General features: G+C 32.8%; 1 protein-coding gene across 1 annotated transcript; it reads right to left on the bottom strand.

Annotated features, from left to right (window-relative positions):
• Window positions 1-7221: 7221 nt before the first annotated feature.
• On the bottom strand, window positions 7222-8512 carry LOC104595397 (profilin-like). Its single transcript, XM_010256120.3, has 3 exons — window positions 8284-8512; window positions 7814-7951; window positions 7222-7648 (listed from the first exon to the last, which is right to left on the bottom strand). The coding sequence occupies exons 1-3, from the start codon at window positions 8404-8406 to the stop codon at window positions 7514-7516; spliced, it is 396 nt and encodes a 131-aa protein (XP_010254422.1). The 5' UTR covers window positions 8407-8512; the 3' UTR covers window positions 7222-7513.
• Window positions 8513-13816: the final 5304 nt, after the last annotated feature.

The following is a 13816-nucleotide window of genomic DNA, read 5'->3' as shown; positions in this document are numbered from 1 at the left end:
AGAATTAATATCTGTAAAATAGTAATATAGAATTATAGGTCCTTGTGTCTTAGAAATTATAACTTTCTATACTCTATTTTTTCACATATTGATTAAACCACCCTTAGCTGTTAAATACTCAGAATAAAAATATCAATGCACAGCAGGACTCCCATAGGATACAGGATCTACAAGTTATTCTGTTGCTTTAACCTCAACGTAGTCAACCAAAAGACTTGATATTAAATTAAAACACCTAGAGGAAAAAATGCCTAACCAAAGCAACCTAGGGCTTATCAAGATACTCTAGTAAAAGTGTAATAGCAAAAAACTGATATTTTCCTTAAAATTTACCAGAGGTCTATATTATATTCTGCTATTAGAAAATATCACATAGAAGTGAATCATTAAATTAATTAGGGAACTTTTCAAGAGTTGGAAACATTCTTTTCTTTGATCATTAATAATCAGTTAAAATATATTAATAACTAAAATTGATATCATCACCATTTGCTTTACCCCATCTATGTGGATTTGAAAGCCTGAATCCAATTCCTCTATTTTTCTCCAGGTCAATGCATATTTCTATTAAAGGAAGAAGAAGGAATCTATTCATTCATCATCATCATATGGGTTGGCTACATGAATCCCATTTCACCATTCTGTTCTGTTAGTGCCATATAGATTATTAAGTTATGAGCACTTAAATAATTTCTTACTACTTCATCCCATATCCTTTTTGCTGCCCCTAGTGCCTAGCCCTTCTAGCCCCTTCAACTTGCAACGGATTGTTTCTTCTTACAGATGCTGTAGATGGTCATCTATGCATGTCACCAAACCATCTTAGTCTACTTTCTCTCCTAGGTTCTTTCGAATGACTCTATTTCTGACCCTATCCTTTCTAGCTTTTCCATCATCCATCTCAGCATACACATTTTTGCCACATTCATATTTTGGAAATGTTTCTTCTATTGTTTTGTAGGATTTTCATGTTCAGGTGCAGAGGATTATGCATAAAACAGCCATGACTTCTTTTTTTTTGACACATAAAAGTGTACTTGTATCATTTCTAATAAGAATGAGAGTAAAGCCCTTGCTTCAGAGGTTTATGTGGTTGTAAGTTGAAAAAATGTTAAAATTCATGTCATATAAAGGGGTCATTGGTCCTTCAGCCCCTTTCCTGTTATGGTAAAGAAAAAGCATTGAAAAACAGATGTATATTTTTGGCAGTATTTTGTAAAAGGTGAGAAAATCCAGGGAAAGAGTTCCTAGTATTTTCTTAATTCCAGTTTTTCTTTTTTCCCCCAGTGAGCCTAAAATGTTAATATCACTGGTATTTTTGAGAGCATTATACAATTCCACCAATGGATAGAACTAGAAAAGTAAGAAGACCACTAATTCACAAATGAGTGTGAACTATAACTGATACAACAAAACTCTCAGAGACAAACAGAAGGGTCATTCAAAAAATTCCGGGGTACTTTAATGGCTTCCTGATAAACAGAAGTTTCACCAAATTATTAATCACTGAGAAGCAATAATTTCAACAATACATGAATTAATGAAAATTTCCTCTCTTCACGCCATTGATCTAAGAGTTGGTTATACTCCTTTTCTTTAGCATACCTAATCTGATTGAGTGGAAGTCAAATCATGACATGAGCCTGCATAAAACTCCAATCTGGCCCAGCCCAATCAAATTTAATAGAAACATGGATAGATGCACAAAATAAAGAGAGCCTTGGATCAGTTCTACCAAACCAACAAAATCTTGAAGAAGTTTGTGGGATTGGACATTAAAAAATGTAGAAAGAAAAAGATATTCAAGAGCAACATAGAAGTGCAACTAGATGGGGTGATCCTTTGAATCAAGGAATGATCAACAATATATCAATGACTCAATGTAAATTTTCTGTTGTTAGAATGATATATAGAAAGAAATTGCTACAGTTCTATTCAAAGAAGAGAAATGAGCCAGGATATATTGCAGATTTAGAAGGATTTGACTCTTACAAAGATGACATAAAGGGGGATACTTATTATCTATGTATACAAAATAGAATGGACAATTTATTATATATCAATCCAAAGGTATTTCTTTGGTCCGTAAGAGTAAGCATCAAATAAGCAAATATGTGGAGAAAAAAGTATGTTGATAAGAATGATATCGATGAATCCATTGCAAGACATGAAAAGATGGTGGGGAATGGAATTGGAGATCATTGTCATCTGAACACCAGTGCCAATGTTTACAAAAAAAAAAAAAAGAAAAACCCAACAGGATGATATGCATGATCACAAATAGCTTACTCGAGTAACATTGGTACAACTTGTAACATGGGCTATCAGTCACTGTGCATGGGAAGCATGACCGCGGGGAAAGACATAGAAAGGAGCCATTGGTCCCACTGATGTATAACCCCTTACCACTGGATGTACTCCTCCAACATTTAAAAATTTCCGCTTGCAAACCTGAAACTCACAGAGAGAGAAAAAAATGCCGAGTCTAGGCATGGATTTAGCAAATGCAACTCAATCCATTACTTGCACATAGAGGCTTGACTAGCAAAATTTAAAAGAGAAAATATACATGAGATGGACTAACAGAACTTCCACTTTCTCCCATTCAAACCATGAATCAAGTTCAAAACAAGCTGACAGGGAGCCAAATAAACTAAAAAATGTATAATACTAGAACATAAAAATAGCAGAGGTTCTCATAGTTTTGTCTGGAAAACAACTTGAGAAAAATGATGGACAACATCAACTTCAGGGCTCAGCTCTGTTTGCTCATAGCCTCATACCATAGAACTTGTTGAAGTTTTAAAGGAGACAGGTGGATAGTGGCATTCAAAATGAAATCAAAGCAATTTGAGTCAGGTTTTGAGAGTCTAGAGATATATACCCCACACTCCTCTTCACGATCTATAATGGCATATCTTTGAGTAAGCGCACTAATATCTTTTCGGATATTGTCTGCACCACGTATTGCATCATTCATTTCTTGTTTCAGTTGTTCAATTTGCTTGTCGTAATCTTCCAATGATGAACAGATTGCTTCCTAAAAAGTATTGAGAGAAAGTTAATTACTAATGGCAGTGGAAGCCAGTCCAGAAGCCCATAATCAACTAAAAAATAAATAATATCGAAAATTACAACAAAGTGAAGAGAACTGATAATCATCATTTGCACATCAGAGTTAGCAAAGGCCCCCTTGAATAAGAAGGAAGTCATCACCCGTGGGTTGATGTCAGATGTCATTTATAGAAGTTGGGGTATGAGTGCCCAAGTAGAAATCAATCTGATAAAGAAATGTTCTCCATCAAGTGGTGACTCTTTCTTGTAGCATGGAAACTCTCCAATATCACTGTGACTATTAGAACCTAACAATTTGAAATAGGTTTGACTATTCCTTACCAAAATACCCTTGACTTTTGCTACCCAATCTTCTTTCTCTTAGTGGGGATACAAAATCTATGGAAATTTTAAAAATCTTATGTACCCATGAGATACCCCTGTGTTACATAGACACAAACATGTGAGTTGAAATCTGAAGCATGCCATACTAGGCAAGATGAAGAAAACATATACTTGAGATCACATCCAGAAAAGGTGTTCATATAACCATTAAAAGCCCACATCCTGTGAATCCATTCTAACGTCAAATAATTATAGCAAAAGGCTTTTGCCTTTTAGTAAATTTAGATGCTTATCTTGTTACCTAGTAAGGTTCAATAAGAAAGATATATTAATATCGTGTATCAGATGTTCATTTATGTCGAATAAAGAGATAAAAATAAAACTTATCTAGTAGGGGGTCATAAGTATCTATGTGCAACATGGGCACTTCTTCCATTTAAGAGGGTCCAAGTAACACTGGATCAGGGTCTAAATTGTTGGTGTTAGTGGAAATGTTTGTCATCCAAATCTAGGAAACATGTTGGAAAGATTATAGGCATGGTGGAAACACTGTGAATTATGCAGAAATATACAATGATATTTTATGAAATGATAAAAGTCGAATACATACCCTTTCAGACTATTTTCTTGTTATAAACAATCAAACAAAGCCAGGAAATTAAGGCTAATAGATACAATAACATGCTTGTGAAGTTGTCCTATAGACTTTAAGAGTTAAAACAACATAATAGAGTAGTAAGTCAAGAAAAATTTAAACTCACAGAAAGTTGAAATGATTCTAATAGATCAATCTATTACAGAAACAAAAACTAAGATTCAACATCACATTCAAAAAGAATTTTCATATGGCTCAAAGTGGTCATCATCTTCATTAAGTGCTACGTGGGCAATAATACTGTTGATCCACATATTAAGATACTATCTCATGTACTCCATATAGCACTGGTAGTTTTCACTGGGGAATATGTCAATAATTTCGGTACCCATGGAAATGGAACATGGGCTCGAATATGAGATCAGCCACTTTGTGGAAAAATAATGTGCCAAAGGTTAGGCTTGTAACCAATCCCATCCCTCCCAAGACCCCAAATAGTTGGGAACAACATTGGGCAATGACCTTTTTTACACATGGAATATTAGGAAATAGGGCGGCATTTCAAAACTATGCATTCAATATACCTCCATATCAACAAAATGCCCCTAAAAATACAAGATGTTCACAATATTTTGATGGGTGGTATTACAAAAATTTTGACATATTTTTATTAGGCAATCTTTTTTCCAAATTTTAACAACTATTGGAGAAATTTTTCTGAAAGTATATTTCATAGTCAATACAAGGTTATGATATACTTTGTTATTTTTCTTGCAATTTAGATTATTGAATCCAAACTAAGAAAATATGTGATTTTGTATTTCCATGCCTCTCACTTAGGCTTTTATAATTGATGTGCAGATTACATATGTAACTTATGACTTTGATTATAAAAGGAGTAAATATGTAAAATTCCCTTGAACTGTATACTGAAGCACTCTTCAACACCCCCCTCAAGTTGAGCACAGATACCATGCATGCCCTCCTGTGTAAATGGCTTTGATTATAATTGTACTATTATTATATAATTCGTTATTAATTTTGTAAAATATTAAATTATTATTAATATGAATATTATGAAGTCCATTATAATTATTTTTCTAATTTTAAGATTGTTTTAAATTTATTACATAATTTTGTTGTTTTAACTATTTAAAATTTTGTCATGTAAAATATTTAAAATTTTCATTATTTGAATTTTATTTATTTTAATCTTATTGCGTAATATTAAATATTTTGTTATATTATTTAGCTATTTTAATGTTTTTTATTTAATATTTTTAGTTATTGAAATATTTAAGTAATGTTTTATTTTAATGTTAAATTTTTATTATTTGAATAACGTTTAAATTGAATAATTCATAAAATTATAATTTATATTGTTACTACATAGTTTCATGATGAATTTTGTAAAAATATTGAATTATTAATAATATAAATATTATTAAATCTATCAATTTTTTTGTGTTTTGAATAAATACTTTAAATTTAATATATAATTTTGTTATAACATTTAAATAGTTCTAATTTTTTTTTAATTGAAACTTTCTTTAGATAGATATAGATAAAAAGTGGGGGAGAGGATAAATAGGAATTAGAAATAGTTTAGGAGAGAATCTATTTACTAAATTAGAGATAATTTAAGAGGTAAATAGGAGTTAGAGATAATTTAGGAGATAAATAGGAATTAAAAACAATTTAGGAGGAAGTGGGGGAAAGTGGTGCCACTTGGCTAAATATTAGAAAAGCAAATCTCTTTTTCTTTATGGTTGTTAGAAATAGTTAAGCATATGTGATTTCCTTATTGGTTTGATTGGTAATAATTAATTATGTGGAATTAAAAAAATATGAAATTAGGAAGGGGGGTTTGAAGAAAGGAGAGGTATGGTGAGGTGGACAGACCAATTTCAATATATATATATATATATATTAGTATAATAGTATATCATAGTATAGTATATTATATTATTAATAGTATAATATACTATATTATTATTATATAGTACTGTATAGTACTATAATATTATTATTATTATTATTATAATAGTATTACTAATAGTATGTTATATTGATATACTATTATAATATAATATTATATTATATGTATACTATTACTAATATTATACACTAATATATTAGTATTATTATAGTAATAGTATAATATTATCATATCATAATATTATACCATTATACTATTATATATTAATATTAAGTAATAATGTAATATAATATAATATTATTATAGTATTAATAATAGTATTATAATATTACTATCATAATATTATTAATATGATATTATTATGGTAATATCCTTAAAATATTAATATGTTATAATGTAATATATTATAATATTATTATTAATATAATAATATTATATTAGTATATTAGTATAGTATTATAATAGTAATATACTACAGTAATGTATATGCCTATGAACATGAAAATTATATAAAAAATTAGTTTTTCTTGAAAACTTAATAGTAATTATGTAGAAAAAAAAATTATTATCGCAATGTGGTTACTTAATGGAAAATCCATGTTTTCAATTGTATTTATTATACATGAAAACAATCGGAAACGGCAAACCCATGTTGGGAGTAATACTCGTAAATATTTACTTATATCCCTGTTAACGACTGTTGGGATTACAATTCTCCAATCAACATACACTGCTGAATTCCTCCCACCAAAGAGTCTGTTATACGCCTATAGCCTTCTGAAAGAGGAGGACATCGAGTGATGGTGATGCCAAAACCTTACTGCTATTGAAATATATGTCAGTCCAGTGATAATTCCCTCGGTTCCTGCTCGCTTTAAGAAACTAATTATGAACACAGGAGCACCAATTTCATCCAAAGGCGTTACTGGAGTTGGTAATGAGAAGGGGATCCAAAGCAAAAACCAACCCAGAAGGTGGTAAAGCTGAAGCTAATGCCAAACTAAAAAGGTGATCTTTGATTGAATGAAGAAACATACTACTACTCTTTTCTATATGTGTAGCATAAGACTATAAGAGAAAGAGAGTTTATTTTTAAGTACTTGACACCCAGTCCGCCAGATAGAAAGAAGTGATAGAGTGGCTATTAAGTATTAACCACAAAACAACACCGTCAACATTTCCACCACCATTGATTCCAGATGATTAGTAGATCATGGTTCATCAAAACCAGTTTAAATTGCTAGAATATAACTGTTGGTACTAATTCCAGGTGATTAATAGATCATGATTCATCAAAAACAGTTTAAAATTGGGAATTGATATTGTAGGGCCATTAAAAAGAACCCAATGACCAACAACAAAATTCAGAAGATATGGTAGACATGAAAATAAAAGATGATGACCCCTAAGACTCCAAATGACTGTTACCGTCCTCAAACAATTATTATCTACACCATCTCCATTGCCACTTCATGGGGAGGGAGGACGCAAAAATGAAAAAGAATTACATAAAAATGGGGGAAAAAAGAAAAAAAAAAAACAAAGACAAGGGAGAGACTCTTGAGTCTTGATATGGAGACCTACAGGCCCTGTTCAATGAGGTAATCCCCCAACCTCTCAACAACCATGTTGCACTGTCCTGGAGTCACGGGCTCCTCATAGACACCAAAAATTAGAGCTTGATTGGTCTTCTTTATGGTGATGCCACCAGATCCCTGCAAAATTAAATACACAAGTATTAAACAGGAGTTGATGAATCTTTCTTGACAACAGTCTAATTAAGAGAATTTACAAGTGTCCTCTGTATCAAAGTTCAGTTTTTTATGAAAGATTTAAAGGCAGACAGTGTTAAAGAAGGAAGAAAGTAAACATCAAATCACCTTCTTCCCACGGATGACAGCTCCATGCTCTCCTTGGATTACCATGTACTTTGTGCCCCCAAGAAATAAGCCAGTTGGGGCAAGGTAGCCTGGTTCAGCAAAATCTTTCATAATGCTATTAATCTCCTCGGTCTCAAACTAAAAATATGCAACAAAAAGAACACCCATTTCTGCATTGTTAGAAATTTCTACACGAAATAACGATGACATTTTGGGAGAAGAATCACCCAATTGAAATTTAAAATGGAAAAAAAAAATGCCTACTAGACTGCCCTTCTACTCAAGAAAATGATGCACGTTTACTTGATTGGTAATCAAATATACAACAACAGAATTGAAGCAAAGAACAATCATCATGTTTCAATTGCTTCTCTAAAAGTGGTAGGAAACCTTGTAACCAATCGGAGTCGGATTAGATCGTATAGAAATGACAATGACAGAGAAGAAGAAATGGGGATTCGTAAATAAACCTTAGGGAATGAACTGCTCTGGGCCCATACGCTACCGTCGTGACCGATGATGGCTGCAGCGGTAAGGTGATTGCCCTCAATGTCGCACATGAGGTGGTCATCAACGTAAGTTTGCCACGACATTTTTCTCTCTTCTTATCGTTCTCCTTCTCTCTTGGATTTTGTGTTTTCTTCTGCGTAGCGAGCTCTTCTCTTCTCTTCTCTTCTCTTCCTGCTGCCTCTGGGTTTGAATAAGCAGAAGGAAATAAATAGAGGTGAGGGAGGGGGAGAGAGAGAATGTGTTGTGTGTGATTAGATGGCACGATGGATTACTGATTTAGAAATGTTGACTTGATCAAATTTAGCATGAAATACGGATCGCAGGTATATACTAATACACAAATAGTATTAGTAGATTAGTATACTCATAATATTGTACTAATATTAGTATAATATACTATAGTATACTATAATAGTATATTATTAGTATATACTATAATAAAGCTATTAAATTAGTATACTAGTAATATAATATAATAGTAATACTTAATATTAGTATATTATAATACTATTATACTATTATAATATAATAATATAGTATATAATATATACTATAATATTAGTATTATATAATATATTATAATTGTATAATATTTTTATTATAATATTATATTATATACTATTAGTATATACTAATATTATATACTATAATATAATAATATATTATTATAATATTATACTATTATACTATTATAATAGTAATTATAATATTATATATTAATAGTATATTAATATAATAATATTATAATAGTATTATTATGCCAATAATACTATTATTATTAGTATAATAATATACTGATAATATATTATATAGTATACTAGTATACTATATTAATATAATATATTATATTAATATACTAATATATTAGTACTATTATACTAATATTATAATATTATACTATTATTACATTAGTATATTATTATACTAATAGTATAATATTGTCATATCATAATATTATACTATTATACTATATTAATATATAATATTATTGTATTATTATTTTAGTATTATAATTAATTTTATCATATAATATCATAATACTATTAATAGTATTATACTAAATTTTACAATAGAGAACGGAGAATATATACATATATATATATATATATATAGGGAAAGAAGTCTTCACATAAGTGACAAATGTAATCGTTAAGCATAGACAGTTAGTTAGAGTTGTATTGCGAGGCATAAACTACGCAAGCACTTACACTTTGGATCGAAAGCTGCTATTCGCATTATGAATTATATAACATGATTCAGATTGTCAAGAACAACTGTCGTAGTATTAAACTTCTTTTCTTGGGATTTCCTTGTATTCCTAAACTCAATACGAAAAAATAATAAATTCAAAATAGAAAATGAAAATCAATATGAATCTCCAATGCAATTCACCGTTTTCAATAGAACTATCCTAATGATTTAGTGAATTAATTAAATGTAACTTTACTGTTTGAAAATTGACTAACACTTGTTTTTGACAATTAACTAATACCTTTCTTACTGACTCCTTTAATTTTCCGTCAACAAAAAAATAAAAAGACAACTTTACCCTTTAAGTAAGTTCATGGGTCTCAGGTCTCAGCTATTCCGCTGCAATGTTAGCGGACTGCGGACCGCGGACCCTACCTACTCCTCTACCTTTTAAAGAATAACTGAATCATCGATACACCGCTTGCCATCATCCCGCTGCATCTGCGTCCAAGCTCCCTGACAGCTAGCTGGACGATATAACGATCTAATGGAAACCATAGTTGGACGATCCCGACGCACGAGGCGATTGAGGATCAGGGCATAATTGCTCATACCGTAGAATACGAGCCTGGGGATACCAAATTTGGACGCTGACTGCAGAGTCCAACTGAGAGGAAGCCATTGGAGACTATGCAGTTAACAGTTGGAAGACTCTGAAGGGCTTGTTCGAAGTGGGGCTGCATGAGTTTGGTAGCATTTGAGAAAGGGAGAAAGAGAGACATGGAAGGAAGTAGGTCAGTGCTCTCGACCCCTGGGAGAAAGAGACACCGTCAACTGGGTTTTCAGAAGCCATGGTTTCTTCTCAATTTCTTATGGCGGTGCTCGTCTAGCTAGTTTCCAGGGAGCTTGGACAGAAGGGAGTACAAATACAAACCCAGTTGGCGGTGCTCGTCCGCTAGCGTCTGTGACATACCAAGTATGGTTTCCGTTAGCTGCCAGGGAACCAGTTAGCGGTGCTCGTCCGCTGCATCTGCGTCTGGTTAAATGGCATCTGCAACTCCTAGATCTCAGATGATCTATCAAATGGCATCTGCAACTCCTAGATGTGGGCAATATACAATCCAACGCCAATGTGATATTGATCTGTAACTCCCAGATCTGCTTCAAGCAGAGGGAAGGGGATTCATCTGCAGAGGGGAGGGGAGATGAAGGATGGCTACCTAAAGTTCGAGCTCTGAGAGACGAACGAAAGAGAGACAGAGAGACTTGCAGCGGCAGATCGAAGGAATTTGTGGTTATTTCTGTGGCTTCTGTATTACTTCTTTTAAGGTTTTAAATTTTTTTTTTCTCTTCCATTGAGTTTGTGTGGTTCACATCTCTGAGAAACTACCGCAAGAGGTCCTTCATACATGTAGTATGTGCCTTAGATTGATAACAATCTGAGTTGACTCGATTCTCCGTTGTATCATCTAAAATTTTCGAAATTGCATACAACCAGACCTCTCAATACAATCTTTAAATTTTCGAAATGTGCAGATTCCTCACATTTCGTTCCGTCTAGTAGTAGTCTCTAGGAGGAGAATACTAATAAAGAGTAGGAGTAGGAGTAGGGGTAGGGTATTTTGGGAATGGAGGTGGGAAGAGTATTTTGGGTAGAATTAGTCAATTGCCAGAGTTAATTTTCAAACAGTAGAAATACAGTTAATTAAACTACAAGGGTAGTTTGAGAAATTTATATATTAACTTAATTAGGACAATACAAAGCTAAATTCACTTCATTATGACATTCAAAGTGAATCAATAAAGCTGAGGGTTAAGCCCACAGTAAACGGAAACGACATAGATGAAAAGAAGGAAGATGAGCGAGTATCTGGTCGGAATGAGAGTGTCATTCGTCGGCATTCTGGTGGCCGATCATCACAGAAAATACAACATAAAAGGTTTTAGTGTATCTATCTGGCAAGAGAGAAACGCCGCAAGGATTATCAACAACTCTCCTCCTTAGCACTACAAATCCAGTTTATTTATTTATTTTTTTTTCATAAAATTAAGGGAAAAATGAGTTGTTGGAGCTCTATAAACAAGTTGGTTACAGATAAAAAATTTCATCTCCTTTTTGTAAATCAAAGGCAGGGGCAGTGTGTTTTGTAAATCCTTGTGTAGAGGAGAGGGCAGAGAAGAAAACGCCCTTCGTGCAAGTTTTGTTGCTTATTGCGCTAGCTTGGCTCTTCGGTCAATGAGGCATTTTAGAAGGTACATAAGCCGCCATCGGTCCAGGAGAGAAACAAGCTACATTTCTTTGATCCACCTACAACAAAACATTTAAAGAATTGATGCTATCTATATTCACTAATACAATATGATTAATACCGTAAATTCTTTTTTCATTATATTACACAAGATTGTATTGATATTTCGGTTGATGCTATAAGTTATAACAAAATTATAAAATTACTTCAATTTTCTTTAATAACTTGTTGCTTTTTGTCAACTTAATAAAGGTAAGATTAATACTGTATATATCCTTCATGGGAGACGTAGAATAACAGAATGAGAGCTCACTTCTATTTCACCAAGTCCACACTATAAGTTATCAACTCCGCCATTAGGAGGGTGGATTCCAGGTCTACTAATTGATGCATACCATGCAAGATATTCTGGTAACATGGATTCAATCTCACCCTTAGCTCCACAACAAGAAGATTTGTGCATACAATCAACATCCTATGCTTCAACCTATTCTTTTGCATTCTTCTGCGTAATCCCTTACATGTGATACATGATCATGCCTTTTATATCGTGGAACAACGAGACATGCATGGGATGCTTAATTGTGACACGTGCCTGCCTATGTTATTCATACAATACTGTATTAGCCCAAGTTTGAGTTGATTCCATGTCAACTGCAAACACCGTAAAATAGGGCATTAAACAAAAAAAAAAAATTATAAAATCATCATATTGGTAACTAATCCAAATCCAATCCAATCATTTTTAGCCAAGTGTAACTTTGAAAAATAATATGCATGGAAAGGTATACTTAATATTTTTGATATAATAATTGCAAAAATCTACTCCATGTTGCTTTTTAATGTGAGAGCAAAAATAAACAGATTTGCCATTTAGCATGAGCCCAGCCCAGCCCAGCCCTTGATATTGGAAGTACTCAAATTCAGGCATACCATGGAAAGAGCTACCACCACTTTTTCCATCTATGTGGTGACATAAGACAGGATTAGGACTTGGGACCCACTGGACCATTGTTTAATGCATTAGCACTTGGAGCCCTCTCCAGGTTCTATCAAACCTTATGTCGGAGAGAATATAGAAGGAGCACTTTGGAATCTTGAAGGAGAGAGATTACTAGTGTATCCAATTTTCAGGCCCAATTGGATAAGGAAATTCCATCATTGGTTGGTTTCCTTTCCCTGTTTATGGATTGCTTAAATAGGACTAATCTCCTGTGATTTCATTTTTATCACTTCTGGGTTGTTCATAATGTGTTAGCTTTGACCTGCTGCATGGAATAGAGATTTCATTCGAATCATTTTGATGAATTGTTTTATTATCCTCAGTTCAAGGCTTTTAGCATAATAAAATTTGACTTGCTGCTTTGCTCGGGTAGTTTCTCATTGCTGGATGGGGTAGTTTTAGGGCCGGTTAGCAGTAAAAGTAAATTAAGTTAGACTGGCCATAATAAATCCATGAAGAAAGATCTGAATCTGATTTGAATTGCCCTATTAAAATCGTATAATAAATCAGATTAGTAAAGGTCTATGTCAAAGAAATCAGGATGTATTCTTCAAAACACGAAGTCATGTTGCAGTAAGTTAGGTACTGGATAGTTTCATTATATCTGATCTTGTGTTTTTCTGTTAACTTGATTGACTTGTAAGAGCCTTGTAGGAGTCTGTGGTTTTGAATACTAATTTCAAGTTTGAGTCATTGCTTGTTAAGTGTCAAGAGGAGCCATTTGGTAGTGTTGAACTCCTATTGGCTTTCAACTTGGTCAAATTTGGGACAAGAAGGTTGCTTCACTGATTACATCATGTTGAAGTATCTTTGGGTCTTCTGAATTGTTGCACATTAGTTGTTTGGTGGGCAAAAGGTATGTTCCCAATTTACATTTAAATGCCTAGCCTTCATTACAGAGCAATATGTAACATAAGGTACATACTTTAGTGTCCCCCCTCCCACAAATTTTAGAAATTTGGAATTGGATCAAGAGCTTATCTCTTTAATTGGTTTTTTTATTTCAATGGCATGTTAATGAATGACTTGCAATTCTATAATTGAATGCAA

Source organism: Nelumbo nucifera, chromosome 2 (assembly GCF_055504915.1).
Source record: "Nelumbo nucifera cultivar China Antique chromosome 2, China Antique-T2T, whole genome shotgun sequence".
Lineage (NCBI taxonomy): Eukaryota > Viridiplantae > Streptophyta > Magnoliopsida > Proteales > Nelumbonaceae > Nelumbo > Nelumbo nucifera.
This window is presented reverse-complemented; position numbering and strand designations above follow the sequence as displayed.